Genomic DNA, 24,613 nt, shown 5'->3' with positions numbered 1-24,613 from the left:
GATGCGCACATAGGCCAGACGTCGACTGCTTCCGGGCTCACAGCAGGGTGGAGATGACCTCCTCCTTATAACCCTTGCGCATCAGGCGACACCGTTCAAAAGCCAGGCCGCTAGACAGAAGCGAGCGGCCTGGTCGAAAAATACAGGCCCCTAGTGGAGGAGACGAGGAAGATGACCGAGTCTCAGGGGCCCGTCTACCGCCAGATTGATGAGATCCGCGAACCACGGTCTTCGCGGCCACTCGGGAGCGAAGAGAATCACCGGTCCCCGGTGGAGCTCTATTCTCCTGAGAACTTTCCCCACCAGAGGCCACGGGGGGGGGGGGGGGGAACACGTACAGTAGGACATCCGCTGGCCAAGGTAGAGCCAGAGCATCCACGCCCTCTGCGCCGTGCTCCCTCCAGCGGCTGAAGAACCGATTTGCCTTGGCATTGCGCAGAGTCGCCATGAGGTCGAGGTGAGGAGGACCCCACCTGTCCACTATCAGAGCCATGGCCGCGTCCGAGAGCTCCCACTCTCAAAGATCGAGCGACTGACGGCTGAGGAAGTCGGCTTGAACATTTTCTTTGCCTGCTATGTGAGAGTCCGCCAGGCACTGTAGGTGGTGCTCCACCCAAGAGAGGAGACGGCTGGCTTCCAAGGCTACCCAGGGGACTGCGAGTGCCCCCTTGGCGATTGATGTAGGCCATTGTGGTGGAGTTGTCGGACAGGACTCTTACCGCAGATCAGGGGAAGGACCTCCTGAAGAGCCAGGCGGACCGCCAAGGTTTCCAGTCGATTGATGTGCCAGCGCGACCAAGTCTGTGACCGTATTCCCTGGGTGGATTGAGAAAGGCAGACCGCACCCCAGCCCAGGAGACTGGCGTCCGTGGTCATTATCGTCCACTGTGGAGCTTGAAGAGGCATCCCTTGCAGAAGATGAGGAAAAGACAGCCACCACTGTAATTCGTCGGCAGTAGAATCCAAGAACGGAAGGACTACGTGAAACTGCTCAGACACTGGCTGCCAACGGGATAACAAAGCTTTCTGCAACGGATGCATATGAGCAAAAGCCCAGGGGACAAGGTCGAAGGTGGAAGCCATGGATCCCAGGACTTGAAGATAATCCCAGGCGGTCGGAGAAGGTAGCGCGATCAGATTCCAGACCTGATCGATCAGCTTGAAGGCACGCGCTCGTGGTAAGAAGACCTTGCCTACTCGGGTGTCGAAGTGGGCTCCCAGGAATTCCAACTCCTGGGAGGGCTGAAGCTTGCTCTTGGAAAAGTTCACTATCCACCCGAGGGAGGCAAGGAGCTCCAAGACGCGATCCACTGCCCTGATGAGCCAATCGTCCAGATAGGGGTGGACCAGAATCCCCTCCCGGCGCAGGGCCGCCACTACCACTACCATGACCTTCGTAAAGGTGCGAGGAGCGGTTGCTAGGCCGAAGGGGAAAGCTCGAAACTGGAAGTCCTGGTTGAGGATGTGGAATCTGAGATACTTCTGGTAGTCACGGTGGATGGGAATGTGGAAGTACGCTTCTGCGAGATCGAGAGAAGCAAGGAACTCTCCGGGGTGAACCGCCGCAATGACCGCACGCAGGGTTTCCATGCAGATCTTGAGGGCCAAATTGACCCTCTTGAGGTCCAGAAAGGGGCGGAAGGACCCGTCCTTTTTGGGCACGGTGAAGTAAATAGAATACTGGCCTGCGCCAATCTCTCTTTCCGGAACTGGGACCACCGCTCCCAGATCCAGGAGTTTGGAGAGGGTCTGGACTACCGCGTCCCTCTTGGCCCGTCCGCAAGGCGAGAAGAGAAAGAGATCCGGCAGGTCCCTGACGAGCTCGAAAGCGTACCCGTCTTTGATAATGTCGAGGACCCACTGATCCGATGTGATCTTGACCCATTCCTCGAAGAACAGGGAGAGGCGTCCACAGAGATAAAGGAACAGAGGAATGGGTCAGCTGAACTTCATTGTGTGGCAGGTTTAGAGGTTGAACGCACGGGCTGGCCCTCAGAAAAGGGCCGCCTGCCACGAAAGGACTGCGACCAGGACTGAGCACGAGATGAACCCCTCGCGGAGCCACCCTGCCCCCGAGAAGCGAAGCGACGCTGGCCCCTGAAGCGAGAGCGGGAGGGCGCGAAGGACCGGGAAGACTTAAGGCGGTCCTCTGGGAGCTTATGGACCTTGTCAGCCAAGGAGTCCATAAGCTTCTCGAGATCCTCTCCAAAGAGCATCTTACCTTTGAAGGGCAGCATGCCCAGCCGAGTCTTCGACGTCTTATCAGCCGACCAATGGCGTAGCCAAAGGAGCCTACTGGCAGCCACTGCCAAAACCATCGCCTTCGCCTGCACACGGACCAGGTCGTAGAGAGCGTCCGCTACGAAGGCGGTTACGGCCTCCAGACGTTTGGCTTGCTCTGCCTCTGCTGGCGGAAGTTCCCGGGCACAGAGCAACTGTTGAACCCACTGAAGGCCTGCCCGCATCATGAGGCTGCTACAGCAAGACGCCCGGACCCCGAGGGCCAGAACGTCGAAGATGCACTTCAAGTAAGCCTTCAACTTACGATCCTGTGAATCCTTCAGGGCCGTGGAACCTTCCACCGGAATCGTGGTGTGCTTGGCCACCGCAGAGATATAAGAATCCACTGAGGGATATCGCAGCAGCTCCAAACCCTCCTCCGGAAGGGGATAGAGTTTATCCATCGCACGCCCCACCCGGAGCGCACCCTCAGGGGCCTCCCATTCCCGCAGGATAAGGAGCTTGAGCATGGGGTGGAAGGGAAAGGCAGAGGCCGGAGCCCCCCCCAGGACCGGGTTCATATCCTTAGGAAGCGAGGCCATGAGATTATCCACGGAAGGACTCTTCAGACCCAGCTCCTGCAGAACAAAGGGCAGAAGGGGCTCCAATTCCTCCTTACGAAAAAGGCGAAGGGCTCTGGGGTCATCCCCCTGTAGGAGGGGGGGCATCTGCCGAATCCGAGGAAGCGGCAGGGTCTGAGGACCCGGGAGACACCGGGGGGCACCCCAGCGACCACCCGCACCCAAACTGGTCCCTGGGGCTCCGCAGCCGGTCTAGCGGTCAACGGCGCTGAGCGAGGTATTTTTGGTGGGGGGGGACGGGGACAAGGAGGGGTCAGGACCCCCCTTCCTGGGGACCCGCAGGGGCCAAATTGGGGGTTAAATAAAAAAAATCCGGTCCCCCAGCCCCAGGGAGCACTGAAATCGGCCCTGACGAAAATTCCAATATGGCCGCCGTTCCCTGGCCATGCCGGGAGGAGTGGAGCCCCGGGCTAAATTTGCTTGTCCTGCCGAGGAGGGACCTTCCCCACCCGGCAGGCAAGCAGTGCAGAGACCCTGCCGTGAAAAACACGAAGAGGGCAGCCCACAAGAAAGGCAGGCTTCCTGCCGGGAAATAGCAGAGCCGCGGCTGAAGAAAAAAAAGTAGAAAAAATGGTTTGATTGACAGCCTGCACAGCAGGAGAGAGCAGGGGGGAAACCTGCTGCCTTCTGCTAGTCTGGCTGCCGGTTCAAGGCCTGCTCTGACCAGAAAATATAAAAAATGCTGGTCAACTGCTGCTAATAAGTTAAGAGGTAGGTGAGTACCTGCAACTTAAAGTTTAAAACTTTTTTTTTTTTTTTTTTACTGAGCGCAGCAGCGGGTTCAAAAAAACCCTCTCGGCAGCCAGAGAGGGGAGCGAGACCCAGAGAGACTCGGTCCCCACACCTGGAAGCGTCCACGGACTCAGGCTATGCAGGGAATACCCCTCCTGCAAAAGGGGCAAAGCCCCCCCTGAGCCGGGCAAGAGCTGGGAGACAAAACCGTCTCCCACACAGAAAGGGAAAAATGAAAGGGCAACTTCCCTTCTCTGTTACTTTTTTTTTTTTAAACAAGCGAGAACCAAAAGAAATACTTGCTTGAGCCTAGCAAAAGACAGATAGAAAGAGGCTGACTAGCCTAACGTAGATAACCGAAGGGGAGATGCTGCACCTGCTGGAGACAGACGAATACTGAAGGGTTAGAGGATAGGCTCTGTCCTGATATAGGGCATCCTTCAAGTTTTAGTCTGTCTCCACCTGCTGGAAAGGAGGCTCAACCCACTGTCTGGACTGATCCGGGTACGTACAGGAAATGTCTTTTTCCCACTACAAATCGTAGATACTTTCAATGTTGTGGGGAAATGGGAATGTGAGCGTAGGCTTCTTGAAGGTCCAGAGAACAGAGCCAATCTCCTTGTTGTAATAAGGGAAGAGCGGTCCCCCTAGGGAGACCATCCGGAATTTTTCTTTTTGAAGAAATTTGTTGAGATTGCGGAGGTCTAGGATGGGGCAGAGCCTGCATGTTTTCTTTGGAATTAGGAAATAGCGGGAGTAGAACCATCTGCCGTGTTGAGTCTGGGGAAAGGTTTCGATAGCCCTGGTAGTCAGCAGGGTGGACAGTTCTGACTACAGCTGAGATGTTGTCACGCTGTATGACCACAGAGAAATGGGTGGGGAATCTGGGGGTAACGTCTGGAATTTTAGATGGTACCCCCTGTTCAAGATGGCTAACACCCACTGATCTGTGGTGATGAGACCCCATTGGTGTTTGAAGTAATGGAGCCAACCTCCTACAGGCAAGTTGGGTTCGGGGTTGTTGAAGAGGCTGCTGCTCTCTGGTATTCCTTTCAAAATCCAGATGCTGATCCTATTTGAGGGGGTGGCTGAGTTTTTGCCTGTTTTGGTTGACGTGGACGTTCTCTTTGAAGTTGACGGAAAGGGCATGTTGAAGAAGAAGGTGGATAGTTCCTACGAGGCCGATAGAAGGGCTTTCTGGTATCACGTCTTGTGGGTTTCCATGCTGAGGATGGCTGGTCCGATGGCAATCTGGACAGCTGGCGGAATGTCTCATGGTGATTGTTATGGTTTTGAGGTATTGGAGTTGATTCTTGGGTACTGTGGTGATGGCCACACCCATGGGGAGGAGCCCCATGAGGAACGACATTACTAGGCTAGACTCGAGACACGCAGAGATTTGTCTTATTATACAGCTGGATGATACCACCAGAGGTGGCAGTAGTGAGGTGATCCAGTAGTAGCAGTCCAGGGACCCTCGGCAGAGGAGACCCGTCTCACAATGGTAGATGTTAGCAGCACACGATAGTATAGGGAGTTCCGGTTGCAGGTTCCCAGTGCAGGCTGTAGATGAGACAGACTGATAAAGGTTAGATTACTCACCAAGTTGATAGCTGTATTTATTTGCCGAGTTTTAGATACCATCGTTCAGTTTCCCCATCACAACGGTTTACATGATTCGACTGGTCGAGCAATACAGATTACATTTGTTGTCTAATAGTGCATATAGATGTTACAAATTATATACAATGTTTGTGAGCACGTGTAGGTATTGTAAATACAGATTAGAAAATACAAGTACATCTCAGTGTTGTCGGTATTCATGTCCATAATCGTGATAGTATAATAAGTTAGTGCGCATGTCAAGGCATTCTAGAACATAATCTGGGTGTGCGTAAACAGTGTTGGTTATATATTTTCATAGGGTTGCAAGTGTTTGTATTGAAAGGGTTTTGATTACCGGATAATAAGGATGAGGTGGGATTTCATTTGTTGTTTTGGTAGGCTTTGATGAATAACCAGGTTTTTAGTTCTTTCTTGAAGGCTTTTAAGTTTGGTTGTGTTCTTAATTCTGTTGGGGGTGAGTTCCAGAGTTTGGGGCTTCCGAGAGTTATGGCTCTGTCGTGGGTTGAGGTTAGTTGTTTCAGTTGTACAGGTGGAACATTCAGGAGGCCTTTGTTGGTTGAGTGGAGGTTTCATTGTGGAGCGTGGAGTCTTATCTTTTTGTTTAACCAGTCAGTTTGCTCTTCGTGTATAAGTTTGTGTATTTCAGAATTTTATACTCTATTCTGAATTTTATTGGGCGCCAATGTAGTGATATCAGAATTGGGGTGATGTGTTCATTTTTTTTTTTTTGTTCCGCTGAGGATTCTGGCGGTTGCATTTTGTAAGATTTGAAGTGGGCGTATCGTGGAGATTGGTAGACTGAATAGTAATGAATTGCAGTAGTCCAGGTTGGAGAAAATGAGTAGTTGTAGGATGGATCTGAAGTCATCTAGGTTTAGGAAAAGTTTTAGTCATCTTAATCTCATTGCCTCAAGTACAAAAACTTAGATTGTAAGCCCTCTGGGGATAGAAAAATACCTACAGTACCTGAATGTAAACCGGTGTGATATCTCAATTGAGATCGAATGTCGGTATATAAAAATAATAAATAATAATAATAATAATAGTTTGCGGTATCCTTCCTTAATTTTAGTGGTGCTGTGGTTCTTGAATGATAGTTCGCTATCGATGATAAGTTGCGAGCATGGGTGACAGGTGCAATTGCTGTTTTTTGATTCTCAGTTTTTAGTAGAGGAGGGGGTGATGGCGTCTTTTTTCTCTCCAGGATAATTTCTGTCTTTTCTATATTTATTATGAGTTTCAAGTCGGTAAGTATTTTCTTTATCTTGGTGATATGCGTGGCTATTTTTATGTAGGTTTCCTCTATTGTGTTATTTATTGGGATTAGAATTTGGATATCGTCCGCATATAGGAAGTGGGTGAGCCCAAGGTCATCAAGGAGGTGACATATTGGAAGAAGGTAGATGTTAAAGAGTGTCGTGGATAGTGCTGAGCCTTGGGGAACTCCAGTGTTTGGTTTATTTTCTTCGAGAGGGTATTGTTGAATGAAACCTAGTAGGTTCTTCTTGATAGATATAACGAGAACCATTGTAGTGTTTTTCCAGTTGCTCCTATTTCGGTCAGACGGTCAATTAGGATTGAGTGATTGACCGTGTCGAATGCAGTGGATAGGTCTAGGAGGATTAGTAGGTAGCTTTGGCCGTTGTCGAAGCCTCTGAGTACGGTGTTGTTTAATGGGAGGAGTAGTGTTTCTGTGCTTAGGTGTTTCCTAAAGCCGAATTGAGCGGGGGAAAGGAGGTTGTTCGTTTCTAGGTGGTCAGTGAGTTGGGAGTGTACGATCTTTTCTATGATTTTAGCAATGAATGGTAGGTTAGATATGGGACAGTAGTTTAGTGGATTGTCCGGGTCTAGGTTGTTCTTTTTTAGGATGGGTTTAATGATTGCTGATTTTAGGCAGTCTGGGTAATTTCCTTCTGTGAGGGATAAGTTGACTATGTCGGTTATCGTTTTGTTTATTGTTGGTTCAATAGCTTTGCTTGTCGTTAAGGGTATGCTGTCGATGGGGTGTGTTGGTGGATTCATTTTTTTGATTGATTGGATTTCCAGTGATGATGCAGTTTCAAATTTTGACCAACTTTGTGTAAGTTTAGTTTGCATTTTGATGATTTGTGTGTTATCATTGAGGTTGTTCTTGATTAGATTTTTCATTGAAGAATTCTGCAAGTTCGTCGCTACTTTTCTTGGACTGTGGTGTTTTCTGGTCGTTTGTAGTTTTGGTGAGGTTTTGGACGATTGTGAAAAGCATTCTGGGGTGATGTTGGAATTTGTTTATTTTGTTTGAGTAGAATTCTATCTTTGCGTTGTGGATAAGTTTTTTGTATAGATGTAGATCCAAGCAGGCAGAAGTAGTTGGATTGCAGGCACCAAGGCAGGGAGCGCAGGCCTTCAAGGAGCGAGTACCTGGTATCCCAGATAGGCACCTGTAAGAAAGCTAAGGGCCCCCGAAGAGCGGGTACCCAGGTTAGATGAAATACCCCAAAGGGCAGAGAGAGCTTCCAGCGGCAGCACGGAAGCAGCAGAGTAGCTTAGACCGGAGGCAAATCTAATCCAATCCTTGCTAACTCGATTAGTTAGTAAACAAAGGGCAGGCTAAATACCCGGTTGGCTTCACTCGAGGGGGAGCCCCCGAGGTTCCCACCATGACATGGATAAAGACGTGGATGGCGTGCGCACACTAGGAGGCCCTTAAGAGAAACATGGCGGATAGTCTGGCCATAGCTGTTCTGTGGACGCCGGAAAGAGCGGCAAGCAGACGCGGCGGTAGCCATCTTCCCAAGGCTAGCAGGGAGAGCAGAGAGAAAGGTGAGGCACAGAGGTCGAAGCCGTCTGAGACCGGACACACACAACAGTGATCTTTAAGTAGAGAGACAGTGGCTTGGATCTTTTTGCTGAAGAGATTGTTTCCGGTGCATGGGAGATCTACCAGCTGTTCTTGGATTATGAATCTGAGATCAGAGGCCTTCAGCCAAGCACACCTCTGTGCACTAATTCCAGCAGCTGATAGACGGGCAGATGTTTCAAAAGAGTCATATGCGGCCCGTACTTCATGCTTGCCTGACTCCAGCCCTTTGTTAATAAGAGCATGGAGTGACACTTGCTGTTGCTGAGGGAGAGTATCCGCTATGTCCTGAACTTGTTTCCACAAGTTCCTTTGATATTGCGTCATATATAACTGACATGCCGCAATACAGGACACAAGCATGGATTCTTGGAACACTTTCCTCCCTCAACCATCCAGAAATTTTTGTTCTTTTCCTGGAGCAGATGAATGTGGTTTCTGCTTCCTTGCTTTTTTCTGTGCTGATTCAACAACAAATGAATAATGTGGCAATTGTGGTTTTTGAAAACCTGGTGTATGTTGGACCAGGTATGTTGCATCTGTTCTGTTAACAGCTGGCACAGAACAGGGATGCTTCCATAGGCGATGCTGGAGTTCTAGGAGAACTTCATGGATGGTATCGCCATGACTTCTTTTGGTGCATCTACAAACTGGAGGACTTCAAGGGTTTTGTGTCTGGTATCCTCTTCAGCAAGTAATTCAAAAGGAATGTTATCTGTCATTTCCTTTATGAAGTGTTGAAAGGAAAGGTCCTCTGGTGGGGACTTCCTTCTTTCTTCTGGTGGAGAAGGTTCAGATGCAAGGTCATCAGTATCAGTATCAACATCCTCCCAAGGACTGTGTTGAGGCTGGAAATGGGATCCAGAAGGATCTAAAGGGTCCTTTGGAAAAGGACACTTTTTCATCGATGCAGATTTTGATGGTTGTTTTGGAATCTGCTTTGGATTCGATGGAAGCAGAAAAGGCATCGACGGGGAACCAAAAGGCATCAATGGCACCGATGGGAACAGATGATCAGCATCATCCAATGGACCAGACTGTAAAGGCATCAATGGACCAGGGAATGGCAGAGGGCATAGATGGAATATGGGACTTTTGTAAGCCCGATGGCCCTGGTAATGGATCAGAGTCTCCATCATAGTCCTCAGATGAGCCTGGAATGGCTATTGCTGGAGTCATCGGTAGATGTTTTGGTATGGACGGCGTCGATGGAGGCATCGTAAGACCCGTTGATGGTATCAGTGCAGGTGTTGGGAAGGCACCAAATTAAGGTGTCGAGTCTTGTACTAAAGAGGGGCAAACATCGTTGGCTTCGGTGTCTGTGGAGGTTGAAATTTTTGTAAGGCTTCGATGGCTGCCTGTTGAATCATGGAAGTCACTTCTTTCCTGGAGACTGAGACTGGGTCCACTGTCGCAGGAGAAGGTAAGACTGGCGCTACTGGCACTTCCACAGCAGAATGTGGTGGCACAGTCTCTGACACCGATGCTGGTGGAGAGCGCCTCAGTGTCTCAGGTACAAAGGGGCATGGCAGCTCTAGTACCAGGACCTGTTTTTTTCATCGGCTCGACGTTCTTTCAAGCCGATGCGGACACCGATTCTCCTGATGGAATGGTGTCAATGGCGTCCTCTCTCTCAATGGTCTTTGCTGGATATCGAAGAGGACGCTATGGAAGATCCGGATGGGGTCGGTGACGGACGGTCATCGGACTTTTTCTTTCCTCGATGTTTTTCAACAGAGGAAGGAATTTTCTTCGGTGACAACGTAGAAGATGATGGTGGAGTAATCTTTTTGAAAAGTTCCTCCATTTAATCCAGTCGGGCACGCCTGCCCTTTGGAGTCATCTGAGCGCAGGTGGAACATGCGCAGACATCATGGCCTGATCCCGGGGACAATTAGGGCATCTTTTGAACCCCGTGGCCATTATAAAACTTTTTAGGCTGGGCAATGGTCGGTGGCCCATGGATACTGAAGTAAATATCCAGAACAGATGGAAAAAGACTCCAAAGAGTACTCACCGAACGGGATGTTGAAGGGAATTTTCTGACAGAAAATATTATTCCGTGCGGAAAAAATTGTGAGAAAAACTCAGAGCTCCTTCAACGTGAGGCTAAAAGCAACACGGAAAAAAAAAGAGACTGAAGGGAGACCCCTGTGGCTGCAGGGATCATGGAATGCTCAGTGGGCTCAGTGTGCCAGTCAAAAATTTCTAGAAACTTTGACAGAAGTTTTCCGTGATATGGGTGACATCATTGATGGAGCCCTATGTGAGGACTACCATCCTGCCTATCCTGGGATAATCACTGTATCCTGCAAGTCTCTAAAAATAGAAGGGGAAGTCATAGTGAATTTAATCTATTTTGATGCTAAATATGTATAATGTGAATTCAAGACTGAATCTTTTAAATAGCAGGAAAAAAAACAAAACAGGACCATAAGAATGAACATTATTTTCCACCCTTTATTTTAGGAAATAGCTTAGGATAGCTGTTTCTACTTAACATAATGACTAAAAGTTTTACTTTATTTCCAAAACTTGCACAAATTTTTAAACAGTCATTTTAAAACAATGCTTTACTTATATGCCCATATTACATTAAATGAACATGTCTTATGCAAGCATTTAAAAAATAAGTCATAGAATTTATATCTCCATTAAAAACTAGAACACAAATATTCTTGAAGTCTTTCCATTTTATCCATTTCTAGTTTGGTCACTATTGCGCCTTATTCTATTATTCCATTTTCAACCAGCACATTCACCAAATTGGAAATATTCAATTCTGGAGAAAAAGAAAACAAAAATAAGGCAATTATGAATTCTAATGAAACTTGAAACGAACATAATTTGTTTCTTAACAGCAACAAATTCATAGCCATGCAATTTTTTACAGTGCAGTAAATATAGGCAATGCTTTATTAATAAATTATGCCTAAGCATAGTTTCTGGAAATATTACTGATAAATATCTAGAAGGGATGTGTTGATTACAAGTTTTGGCCGACTATAATTAATTATGCATGCAACCTAAAACCAAGCCATCTAGTTCCCCGGAAAATTTTCAATAGTTTGGAAACTAGCATTTCAAATCATTAATTATGCAATGCAAAATATGCCCAAATATAGTGCAGGAAGTCCTCGACTTAAGGTGTTTTGAGTTACAACAATTCAGTTAATTTTCTAAATTGATACCTATTATCCAATGTACATTTGTTTCAATGAAGACACTCAAGCTTCTCCCAACAGACAATGGAGAAATTACTTACCTGATAATTTCGCCTTAGTGTTGACAGATGGACTCGGGACCAATGGGTATAGTGTACTCCTGATAGTAGATGGGAAACGAAGTCAGATTTCAAAGCTGACATCAGCCTACATATATCCATGCAAGAAGCTCAGCTCTTCAGTATTCTCCTCGAAAAGCAATTGTGGATATATGTGTGCTTTAATAACTTGATTAACATGGTTACCTTGATTTCTCACAGGACAAGCAGGATGTAGTCCTCACATATGGGTGACATCACAGGACGGAGCCCAATCACGGAAAACTTTTGTCAAAGTTTCTAGAACTTTGACTGGCCCCTACTGGGCATGCCCAGCATGGCACCAACCCTGCAGCCAGCAGGGGTCCCCCTTCAGTCTTCTTTTTTCCGCGCAGCAGTAGCCTCGCAGTTAAGGAGCTCTGACCACATTCCTGACAGGAATTTCTTCACGGACTTCTTTAAGGTTAAATTTGCCCCACAGGGGTCCCCCTCCTCTTTCTTTACTCAGCCTTCGGTAAGTTTTTTGCCATTTTTCGATTACAGTCTAGTTTGGCCCTCGCGGCCTACTGGCAGTCGACCGTACTGCGGCTCAATTTTTTCCCATGGCATCGGGTTTCCGTTGGTGCCCAGATTGTACGCGCACCATGTCTATCACAGACCCTCATAGAGTCTGTATATTATGTTTAGGTAGTGAGCATGATGTCCTGACTTGCACCAAATGTGCCTTGATGACACCTAAAGGTCGCAAAGCCAGAATGGAGAAGATGGGACTCCTTTTCCGTGCTCACACCCCGACACCATCCATCACATCGACGTCTTCGGAACTGGCACCGAAGTCGCACCACTGTCGACAATCCTCCGGTGACCATCCGCCATCGGGATCGGGAGAAACATCGCCATCAGCATCGCAAGTCTCGGACCCTCGAGGAACTGAAGTCATCGACCTCGATACCGTCCGAGCCTCCATCGAAGAAGCCCCGGCCAGGAGCGGCATCGTCCACTCCTGCGACCGTGACATTGAGGCAACCCTCACCCGATCGGGGTTTGGGAGTCGCGATTCCACCTGTAAAGGTGGTCCCCTCCGGCTCTGCCTCAGCCTCCCTCTTCCGTTACGGAGCCGGGTCTTGTTACCCCAGGTCTCCGGGAAGAACTGGACCGGCTGGTCCAGGAGGCCATCGACAAGGCGATGCAACGGTTCCAGGTCCCTCCGGCACCGACTCCGGCGCCGAGAGTGGAACCGGTCACTGACCCGATTCCAGCAGCGCTGGCACAGCTGCTTTCCCGGATGGAAGCGCTCATGACCGCCCTTCCACCGGTAATTCCTGGGTCTCCGACAGCCCCGGTGCGCTCCCCGGGAGGAGAAACAACGTTCCGCATTCCTCAACCATCGATGCCGTGTCGTCCCTAGCCACAGATTCATTCATAGGGGGCGATACGCACATCGGCGCCATCGATGCCGGCACCAATGCCCCCCAGGGCATTCTCGGTGCCCCCGGTGATTCCTTCGATTTTCTCGGAGCCTCAGCCGGGACCTTCGGGTATTCAACCCCTCCTGGTCCTACAGCTCAGCCCACTGATCCTTATGACACCTGGGGGGATGATACGTCTACAAACACCGATGATTTACCTTCACCACCCTCTCCTACTGAAAGCGTTCTCCTCCAGAGGACCTCTCTTTCATCAATTTTGTGAAGGAAATGTCGGAATTGGTCCCTTTTCAGCTTCAGACGGAGCAAGATGACAGGCACCAGATGATAGAGCTTCTCCAATTCCTGGATGCCCCAAAGTGATCACTTCCATTCCAATTCATCAGGTTTTTCTTGACCTTCTAAAAAAGAATTGGGAGAATCCTGGATCTATTGCTCCAGTAAATAAAAAGCTGACCTCTACTCATCTCGTACAGTCAGCACCTGGCTTTCAAATACCTCAGCTTGACCACCACTCAGTAGTGGTTGAACCAGCCCAAAAGAAAGCGAAAAGGACGAAGCCATACTCCTCTATACCTGCTATCAAAGAACACAAGTTCTTAGATAATATTGGTCGATGAGTATACCAAGGGGCCATGCTTATCTCCAGGATAGCTTCTTATCAGCTGTACATGACCCAATACAATAGGGTCATTTTCAAGCAAATACAAGATTTCTCTGAAACCCTGCCTGAACAATTCCAACAACATCTTCAAGCCCTTGTAACTAAGGGTTTTGAAGCAGGAAAACATGAAATTAGAACAGCTTATGATATTTTTGACACTTCCACTAGAGTGTCTGCAGCTGCCATTTCGGCAAGACACTGGGCCTGGCTCAAGTCTTCTGATCTTCGCCCAGAAGTTCAAGACAGACTTTCTGACCTGCTCTGCTTAGGGGATAATCTATTTGGAGAACAAATTCAACAAACAGTTGCTGAATTAAAGGACCATAATGAGACCCTCAAGCAGCTCTCATCGATACCTTCTGATTTCCCTTCTAAACAGCCCTTCAAGAAAGACTAAGAAATCATTCTTCCGTACTTGGAAGTATTATCCCCCACCAACAAGATCCAGATCGACGAGGCCTTATCAAAAATCTCAGCTTCACCAGCAAAATCCGCAAGCAGCTCCCCAGCCAGGGCCTGCTTCTGGTTTTTTACTTCCATTTGGAGAGCGGAAGCCAGATCCCTCTACAAAGCAGACCAGTGGGAGGTCGATTAGGTCACTTTCACGAAAAGTGGCACTCAATCACAACCGACCAATGGGTACTAGCAATCATTGCTCAGGCTTAAACACCTAAGCTTCTAACTCTTCCACCGGACTCCCCACCTCTGCAAACATGGAGACTAACCGGCCCACTCTATCCTTCTGGAGCAGGAGGTTTCCCTCCTTCTCCGTCAAACGCAATAGAACCTGTCCCTCTTTCACAACAAGATCTAGGATTCTATTCCCTGTACTTTCTGATCCCAAAAAGGTCAGGAGGACTTCATCCAATTCTGGACCTATGAGCCCTCAACAAGTACCTTCAAAGAGAGAAGTTCAAGATGGTAACCTTAGGCCTCTTTTCTACCTCTGCTACAAAGAGGAGACTGGCTCTGCCTCTCTAGACCTCCGAGACGCTTACACCCACATTGCGATAGCTCCGGCTCATAGCAAGTACCTCCGTTTTTTAGTAGGCCAAAAGCACTACCAATGTCGAGTGTTCCCTTTCGGCCTAGCATCGGCACCACGAGTTTTCAAATGCCTCGTAGTTGTCGCAGCTTTTCTCAGGAAGGAAGGTGTCTATGTCTACCACTATCTGGACGACTGGCTGATCAGGCCCCAACCTAGCAAGTCGCTCGGTCCCTCCCTGAACCTGACCATTCACACTCTAATATCTCTAGGATTTCTTGTCAATTACGAGAAATCCTATTTACTCCCATCTCAACCTTATCCTTCATTGGGGCAAACTTGGACACCTTAAAGGCAAAAGCCTTTCTCCCTCAGCAGCGAGTTCAAACCCTCGTGTCTCTAGCTCACCAGTTGCAGTCTCAACACACAGCAACAGCTCGCCAATTCCTCGTCCTGCTGGGACACATGGCGTCCTCAGTCTATGTGACACCAATGGCCCGCCTGGCCATGAGAGTCATGCATTGGACTCTGAGGTCACAATGGATTCAAGCCACTCAGCCTCTGTCAACCATTGTTTACATCACCGACACACTCCGTCTATCTCTCGCCTGGTGGAAAGATCACACCAATCTCCTCCAGGGACTGCCTTTTCACCTACCAGATCCTCAAATCATTCTCACATCGCTTCCAACATCGGTTGGGGAGCTCATGTAAACAATCTACAGACGCAAGGATCTTGGTCTCTAGAGGAAGCCAAACACCAGATAAATTTCCTGGAACTTCGAGCAATCCGATATGCTCTCAGAGCTTTTCAGGACTCCCTATCAAATCACGTAATCCTGATACAGACGGATAACCAGGTGGCCATGTGGTACATCAACAAGCAAGGCAGCACAAGCTCCTTCCTTCTGTGTCAGGAAGCTGCGCAGATTTTGGGCAGAAGCGCTCTCCCGCTCGATGTACCTCAGGGCAACCTACCTGCCGGGAGTGAACAATGCCTTGGCAGACAAACTGAGCCGTTTCTTCCAACCTACGAGTGGTCACTCAATCCATCGGTAGCGATCTCTCTCTTCCAGCAATGGGGGTATCCCCAAATAGACCTCTTTGCGTCCCCTCAGAACCACAAAGTGGAAAATTACTGCTCCCTAATTCGGAGCAAGCACTCTCGGCCCAGAGATGCATTCTCCCTCACGTGGGCAACCAGTCTGCTTTATGCATTCCCTCCACTTCCTCTTCTCTCGAAGACTCTCGTGAAGCTACATCAGGACAGAGGGACCATGATCCTGATAGCACCTCACTGGCCGCGCCAAGTGTGGTTTCCCATACTCCAGGCTCTCTCCATCCGCAGGCACACTCCCTTAGGAACGGACCCGCATCTGATCACTCAAAACGACGGATGCCTTCTCCATCCCAATCTTCAAGCCTTGTCCCTGACGGCATGGATGTTGAAAGGTTAATCCTTCAACCTCTTAACCTTTCCGAATCAGTTTCTCGTGTCCTCATTGCTTCACGGAAGCCTTCCACAAGAAAATCTTATTCTTATAAATGGAAAAGGTACACATCATGGTGCACTTCTCAGTCCCTTGATCCCTTTTCCTGTCCAATCCCAAAATTCTTGGACTGTGTCTGGCATTTATCAGAATCCGGTCTAAAGACCTCTTCCATCAGAATGCATGTCAGCACGGTAGCCACCTTCCATAAAGGAATCGGGGATTGTCCCTATTTCGGTTACCACCCCTCGTAACATGATTTCTTAAAGGCTTGCTCCATATCAAGCCACCTTTACGTCCTCCGGCCCCTTCTTGGGACCTTAATCTGGTTCTCGGTCGGCTCATGAAACCACCTTTCGAACCTCTCCACTCCTGTTACCTTAAATATCTCACATGGAAAGTGTTATTTCTTTTAGCTATCACTTCTGCTCGCAGGGTTAGTGAGTTACAGGCCCTAGTCACCTATCCGCCCTTACACTAAACTCCTGCAGGACTGGGCGGTACTCCACACTCACCCTAAGTTTTTGCCCAAGGTAGTTTCGGAGTTTCATATTAATCAATCCATCATACTACCTATCTTCTTTCCCAGCCCTCACTCCAACCCAGGGGAACAGACTCTGCATACTCTTGACTGTAAACGGGCTCTAGCGTTCTACCTAGACCGTACAGTTGCCCACAGGAAGAGCACTCAGTTATTAGTCTCTTTCCATCCAAACAAATTAGGGCAACTTGTGGGTAAGCAGGCTCTTTCCTCCTGGTTGGCGGATTGCATATCTTTTTGCTAACAGCAAGCAGGCATTCCTTTTCAAGACCGTGTTAAAGCACACTCTCTGAGGGCCATGGCGACTTCAGTAGCACACCTACGATCGGTGCCGCTTCCTGACATTTGCAGAGCTGCTCACTCCATGCTTTCGCAGCCCACTATTGCTTGGACAAAGCCGGAAGACAGGATTCCATCTTCGGCCAATCTGTCCTCCGTAACCTTTTTCCAACGTGACGTACCAACACCCGATAGGGTTCCAGGTGCCCTCTACCAAATTCCACCCCAGTTGTTGTGGCTGTTGCACGCCGTTGGATACATTTGGTGCATGTTCAGGACATCCTCAGCTCGGTACTCACCCATATGTGAGGACTACCATCATGCTTGTCCTGTGAGAAAGCAAATGTTGCTTACCTGTAACAGGTATTCTCACAGGACAGCAGGATGTTAGTCCTCACGAAACCCGCCCGCCGCCCCGCGGTGTTGGGTTCGTTTTATTTTATTTTTTGGCACTACCTGTAGCTTTCAAAACAAGACTGAAGGGGGACCCCTGCTGGCTGCAGGGTTGGTGCCATGCTGGGCATGCAAAGTAGGGGCCAGTCAAAGTTCTAGAAACTTTGACAAAAGTTTTCCGTGATTGGGCTCCGTCCTGCGACGTCATCCATATGTGAGGACTGACATCCTGCTGTCCTGTGAGAACACCTGTTACAGGTAAGCAACATTTGCTTAACTAGGATTGGTTCAACTGATTTCCAAATTGGAGACTGCCAGTGCACTCAACCCAATAACGCAGACACCTGGCAACTATGAGTGTCTTGAACTAGGGGTAATACCTGGCTTACCCGTGACTGTCTTGTTCTCTGAGTTTGTCACCCGAAGTTCCCAGATTCTGGGGCAGCCGTGGGCGGGGTGCTGAGTCCATCTGTCTACACTAAGGAAAACAAAATTATCAAGTAACTAATTTCTCTATTTCCTAGCGTGTAGCCAGATGGACTCAGGACCAATGGGATGTACAAAAGCTACTCCTGAACAGAGCGGGAAGCTGCCCGTGGCCCACTTAGTACTGCCCTTGCAAAGGTTGTGTCCTCCCGGGCCTGGACATCCAGGCGGTAGAGCCTGGAAAAGGTATGTATGGAGGACCATGTTGCCGCCCAACAGATCTCGGCGGGTGACAGCATCTTGGTTTCCACCCAGGACACTGCCTGGTCCCTTGTTGAATGGGCCTTGACGTGCAGAGGTGGGGGCTTCCCTGCCTCTACGTAGGCCGCCTTGATTACTTCTTTGATCCAGCGAGCTATGGTTGCCCGCGAGGCCGCTTCCCCCTGTTTCTTCCCACTGTGAAGGACGAACAGGTGGGTCCGTCTTTCGCACAGATTCCAATCTTTCCAGGTATCGGACTAGGAGTCTGCCGACGTTTAGATGGCGAAGAAGGCGTGAGTCTTCAGAGTCTTTATGTTTGTCTGGAAATGGTAGCGAGATTGGTTTAGATGAAATTGAGAAACCACCTTCGGGAGAAATGAGGGGACAATGCATATCTGTATGGCTCCCAGTGTGAACCTGAGGAACGGTTCCTGACAGGATAGCGCCTGAAGCTCAGAGATGCGACGGGCTGAACATATTGCCACTAGGAATGCAGTCTTCAAGGTCAAGAGCCATAGTGACAGACTGCGTGTTGGTCTGAAGGAAGTTCAAGCTAGGAAGTCTAGTACTAGATTTAGATTCCATAGGGACACCAGCCACTTTAATGGTGGTCAGATTTGTTTGACCCCTCTCAGGAAGCGGGAAACATCTGGATGAGTTGATAGACTGATGCCGTCCACTTAGACTCTGAAGCAGGCCAGTGCGGCCACCTGAACCTTGAGGGAGTTGAGAGACAACCCCTTCAAGCCGTCCTGCAGAAATTCCAGGATCATGGGGATTTTGACTGTCCGCGGGAAGATCTCGTGGTCCTCACACCAGGCTTTGAATACTCTCCATATTCGTATGCAAGCTAGTGATGTGGAGAACTTGCATGCTCAAAGCAAGGTGTCAATCACTTCCTTAGAGTATCTGCTTTTCTTCAGGTGAGTCCTCTCAAGGGCCAGACCGTAAGAGAGAATAGAGTTGGGTCTTCGTGGAGGATCGGTCCTTGCCAGAGACGGTCATTGTGTGGAGGTAGGCACAGAGGGTTGCCCGCAGGAAGTCTTTGCATATCTGCGTACCATGGCCTTCTTGGCCAGATGGGACCACTAGAAGTACTAGTCCCCTGTGGTGTTCTATCTAGTGGATGATCCTGCCCAGTAGTGGCTATGGGGGAAAGGCGTACAGCAGGTCTTCCTGTGGCCAGGTCTGGACGAGGACGTCAATTCCCCAGTATTGCAGATCTCGTCTGCAGCTGAAGAACTTGGGCGTTGGACCGAGTTGCCAGTTGATCCATGGCTGGGGTTCCCCAGCAGTTTACTATCAACTGGAAGGCTGTGGTCGACAGCGTCCATTCCCCTGGGTCTAGGCTCTTTCTGCTGAGGTATTCTGCAGAGATGTTGTCTTTTCCCGTGATGTGGAAGGCTGAGATCCCTTGCAGATTTATTTCCACCCATGCCATGAGGGGGTCTATCTCCAGGGACACCTTTTCGCTTTTGGTTCCTCCCTGGCGGTTGAAGTAGGCAACGGTTTTGGCGTTGTCTGACATGTGGCCAAATCATAGACAGGCTAGTCCGACTGCTCGGGTTTCCAGTCTGTTTCTGTTCCAACACGCCTCTTCCATGTCTCATTGTCCCTATACCGTCAGTTCCTGACAGTGGGCTCCCCACTCTCGCATCTGTGGTGAGCAAGATACAGTTCAGTGGGGATAGTTTTACTCCCTTGCTCAGATGGTCTTCCTGTAGCCACCATTGGAGATGGGTCTGAACGTCTGGTAGCTGGAGGTGCATGGAGTAGTTCTGGGACGTCTGGTTCCATCGTGACAGTAGGGAACGTTGTAGTGGGCGCATGTGGGCCCTTGCCCATGGAACGACTTCCAGGGTTGATGTCATGAGACCGAGGACTTGGAGGTAAGTCCCATACCTTGGGGAGAGCATAGTTCAACAGTTTTCGCAGCTGACCCATCAGTTTCCTTCTCCTTGGGGGGAGGGGGGGAGGACAACTTTTTCCTGCTTGGTGTTGAACCGGACTCCCAGGTTCTCCAGCGATTGGGAGGGCTGCGGGCAGCTCTTGGTTGTGTTGACGACCCACCCGAGATTCTGTAGCAGACTCTTGACTCTGGTGGTTGCCTGGTGACTCTCCTCTGGAGATTTTGCCCTGATCAGCCAATCGTCCAGGTAAGGATGTACGAGGATTCCTTCTTTCCTCAATGTTGCCGCTACTACAATGATTTTGGTGAAGGTCCGAGGGGCGGTAGCTAGTCCGAAAGGTAGCACCCATAACTGGTAATGATGGTCCAGTATCGCTAAGCGTAGGAAGCGCCGATGGTCGTGATGGACCAGGATGTGGAGATAGGCTTCGGATAGATCCAGTGAGGTCAGGAATTCTCCCGGCTGTACTGCCCTTATGACTGAGTGTAGGGTTTCCATGCGGAAGTGCGGTACCCTCAGGTAACGATTGACGGTCCTGAGGTCCAGGATTGGCCGGAACGTTCCTTCCATCTTGGGAACGATAAAATAGATGGAATAGTGACCAGTATTTTTTCATTTGCGTGGGCACCAGGGTTATCGCCTTTAGGCTGAGTAGTCTTGCCAGTGTGGTTTCCACTACCGTCCTCGGAGTGGAAGTGGCATGGTGATCTCAAATTTGTGTGGAGGGATGCTGTGGAAGTCCAGATAGTTTCCCTCTCGAATGATGGTTAGGATCCACCTTTGGTAGAAGAGGGTGAGTCTGCCCCCTATGACTTCTTCCTGCGGATGGTTCTGCTGATTCTCATTGTGGGGTGCAGCCAGGGCCTGTACCTGAGCCTGCACCCCTCTTGTGTCTGTTCCGAAAGGACTGAGCCCTGCCTGTGGGGCAAGGTGCATGGTGGTGTGTGTTCTTGTACTGTCTAAAGTGCTGAGCTCCTCTGCCCTTAGTTCTTTGGGGTTTGGGAGGAGCACTGATTTCTTTTGTTCCTGTCCTCCGGTAGACGAGGTATTGGAGATTCGCCTCAATTGTTGGCTAGCTTCTCCAATTCACTTCTGAACATGAGAGATCCTTTAAAGGGTATCCTCGTGAGGTTCGCTTTGGATGTTACGTAGGCTGACCAATTTCGGAGCCATAGATGTCTTCTGGCTGCCACTGCTGAGGCGACATTCGTGGCTGAGGTGCGCACTAGGTCTGAGGTTGCATCCATGAGGAAGGATACCGCAGGTTCCATAGTCTCACCAGGCATGGTTGTGTCTCCGGAGAGGAGCAAGCAAGAACGTGCCACCAGGGCGCAGCAGGAAGCGATCTAAAGAGTCATTGCTACTACACCAAAGGACTGTTTAAGGATGGATTCCAGCCGTCTGTCCTGTGCATCCTTTAGTGCCGCTTCTCCCTCGACGGGAATGGTCATGCGCTTGGAGGTTGCGCAGACCATAGCATCCATCTTTGGGAACTGCAGGAGTTCCTTAGCCGCGGATTCCAGGGGATATAGGGCTTCTAGGGCCCATCTTCCTTTGAAGCTGGCCTCTGGAGCATTCCAGTCCAGGTCAATCAGTTGCCGTACGGCTTGCAACATTGGAAAATAGCATGAGGCCTGACGGAGGGAGACCAAGATGGGGTTTATCTTTGGTTTCGCTGTGGTGTCCGTGCCTGAAATGTCCAGTGTCTTCAGGCTCTGGGACACGAGAGCTGGTAACTCGTCTTTGGAGAAGAATTGCAGCATGGTTCGGTATGGTTCCATCCCTGGGGGGATTTCTCCTTCCTCCAGGGAGTCAGCCTTGTCCTCCGAGGTGTCTGTATCCCTTGTAGGGAGGCTCTTGCTTAGGAAGGGCATGTCTCGATGAGCCCAAGAGGTGCTTGGAATGTCTTACACTTCTAGTGGCGATTGGGACTGAGTCGCAGCCAGTACTGAGTGCATTTGGACAAAGGTTTAAAGCCCTTTGAAGAATTCCACCCAGGAAAAAGTCCCTGAGTCCATGTTGATTTCTGGCGGCGTTATAGTGGAGGCCCTGGAGTGCTTTCCTGAGTAGTAGGTGCCGAGTTGGAGATACAGACATCCCGGTTACTATCATTAGTGGATCCGTATCCCTCTACTGGCTGTGAGGGACCTTGCTTCGGTTCCCTCTGAGCCTCTTCACACTGCTGGCATAGAGAGGAGTCCACTTAGGGTTGCGCAGCTCTCAGGTGGCAGGCTGGGCAGAGGGCTTGTCCCTTGGCCTTCTTGGCAGGCGGTGAGCTTCAACAATCGTCTGTGCGCGTAGGTGTGCGCGCTGGGAGGCTTGGTTATGTGCTCTGGGTGCGGCGAAGATGTGCATGCGGAATGCGTAAAGATGTGCATGCAGGCTACTACTTTGTGCACCTGGCTGAGAAGAGCGCGCCGCTGTGCGCACGGCAATATTTGTGTGCTCGGGCCGTTTATGCGGGCCGCTATGCGCCTGGCACCGTTATGCGCATCGCTGTGTACACGGCAGATGTGCGCACCACTGTGTGCATGGCTCGGTTGAGAGGACAATATGGCGGTCAAAGGGAGGGAAATGGCACTGACGACCACACGGACAAGATGGCGAACCCCCCCCCCCCCCCCCGGGAGGATCTTCACGTGCGTGGACCCTCGCACCGGATTGGGGTCTAGCCCAGATGGGGCTGCTCAACCCGATTTAACAGATGCTGGAAGGGGCGATCGGTGTGGCTATTCGAGCCTCGGAGACTGGAGACTTAAGAGAGGTTTCTACCTTACCTGGTCTCAGCGTTTCCCGGACTCATGCCGGGCGACCTCTGGCTGCAGGGGAGAGGGAGATACCTTCACTGCCGTACTCGATTCTGCACCCACTGCCTTTCAGCCACCCTGGAGGCTAAGTCCTCGCCGGGAGCCAGCTACCGGACAGAGGCTTGGCTCCGAGGGATCTCGGAAATCACCTCAGGAATTCTCAACTGGGGGAGGGACCCTTAGGTATCACTGCAGGAGATCAGGGCTCATCTTCTAGAGGTAAGTTTTCTCTCTGATTTAAAATTGCTAACACTATTCTAGTATGTGTAGTGTCCCTATCTGCTTAGAAGATGGAGAAATACTGAAGGGATGTCAGCTTTGAAATCTGTTATCAGGGGTACACTATACCCATTGGTCCCGAGTCCATCTGGCTACACACTAGGAAAACAGTGTGCTGATGACCATGAAGCGGGGTAAAGTGACATTAGCAGGAAAATTATCAGGTTTCTCTTCTCCTTAAAACAGGGCCAGTGCAATGTCTTGTGGCCACTTTCCTCTTTAGACAAAATACAGTAATGCTTTAAAAAAAATCTCTCTCTGCTTTTTAGAGTACTATATATTACTAAATTTTGGTTTATTTTGATGAAAATAGGATATTGATGACCTGGTGCTGGAACCAATCCACCATTTGTAACATTACTTATATGGAACAATCAGTTTTAACTTGAAATGTGACATGTTTTTCAGGACCAATTGTATCATAAGTATGAGGGCTTCTTATACACCTTTTTCAGCAGGTAATGAAGATTTGAAGTTTGAGCAAAGAGCTGGGAATCCGTAGCATGTAATCCAACTTAAATTAACCAGTTATTCTGCAACCCTGAACTAGACAGTAAATTAAGCTATTTAAGAAAAGCACATTAAGATTTTTTTTTTTTTTAGTATGTATAACCAAAATTAGAAAATATTAGGTAGGAAGAAAACTCCCACAACTGAAAGCAGGTTGGTAGTAGTATGACTCATTGTTTTACTGCTATCAGAGAATAACTATAGGAAAGCAATTATAATTTTTCTGCTAACAAGGAGCTACAGTGTTGTCTGATAGCTAGCTAAAGTTTGCTTTCAAATAAAACAGGGCAAAAACAAGGCACAAATGGCACTAAACAGGAAAATTTAAAAACATTTTTTTTAAACTGACCACATAATAGACATGGTGGGGGAGTCAACCTTGTTTTTGCAAAGGGAAGTCTTGCCTTATCAATTTCCTGGGTTATTTTGTGTGTATTTATTTTTTAATTTATTTATTTTTAACATTTTTCTATACCGTCGTTCAGTGGGGACAGTCACAACGGTTTACATTAAGGCACATAAAAATGATGCTAAAGTATATTAAGTTACACAGGTGCCATTAAGGATCGGTAACAGTTTGTAAACAATATTAATTGGTAAGTGTAATGAATCATATCCATTTCTCATTGTATCAGTTTAGGATACAAGATTAGCTTTTTCATTATACTTTTATCCTTTATTGATGAACTTAAAAATGAAACGTAAGCTAAATAACAAATAAAATTATACACATTGATTTTGGTTATGTGTTTGTTGTTCAATTGTTTGTTTGTTCCTGCTTTCCCCTGAGTGCTATTCTCCTTTCTCTTTTTGATAAGCTTGTTTAAAGAGCCAGGTTTTTAAATTTTTTCTAAAGGTTTTGTTGTTACTTTGTAGTCTTAACTCCAAGGGCATGGTATTCCATAGTATGTAAAACATAGTGGACAAAGGTGAACTGGTTGATTTGGATTTTCCGAAAGCATTTGACAACATTCCTCAAGAAAGATTCCTCAGGAGATTGGAAGACCATGGGATTGGAGGCAGTATCCTACTGTGGACTGGTAACTGGTTAATAGACAGAAAACAGAGCGTAGGCCTAAATAGTCAGCTTTCTGAATTGAAAAAAAGATGTTAGAGGTGTGCCTCAGGGGTCTTTACTGGACCTGTGCTATTTGGTATGTTCATAAATGATCTGGAGAAAGGGATGATGAGTGAAGTGAGCAGCTCTGCAAATGTTACAAAATTGTTTTGAGTCATTAAAACAGCAGCAGATTATGAAGAACTGCAGAAGGACCTTAAGAACATAAGAAATTGCTATGTTAGGTCAGACCAAGGGTCCATC

At 48.7% G+C, this 24,613-nt stretch overlaps 1 protein-coding gene across 2 annotated transcripts in view; it reads right to left on the bottom strand.

Moving 5' to 3' along the window:
• Positions 1 to 10,498: 10,498 nt before the first annotated feature.
• LOC115084727 overlaps positions 10,499 to 24,613 on the bottom strand; it is a 793,897-nt gene continuing 779,782 nt past the window's right edge. For both annotated transcript variants that reach the window (XM_029589965.1, XM_029589966.1), the window contains one exon: positions 10,499 to 10,840. In XM_029589965.1, coding sequence (XP_029445825.1) covers positions 10,785 to 10,840 — 56 coding nt within the window. In that variant the 3' untranslated portion in view covers positions 10,499 to 10,784. The remainder of the gene's footprint in view (positions 10,841 to 24,613) is intronic.

The sequence above is a fragment of the Rhinatrema bivittatum genome, chromosome 2 (genome assembly GCF_901001135.1).
Source record: "Rhinatrema bivittatum chromosome 2, aRhiBiv1.1, whole genome shotgun sequence".
NCBI lineage: Eukaryota > Metazoa > Chordata > Amphibia > Gymnophiona > Rhinatrematidae > Rhinatrema > Rhinatrema bivittatum.
This window is presented reverse-complemented; position numbering and strand designations above follow the sequence as displayed.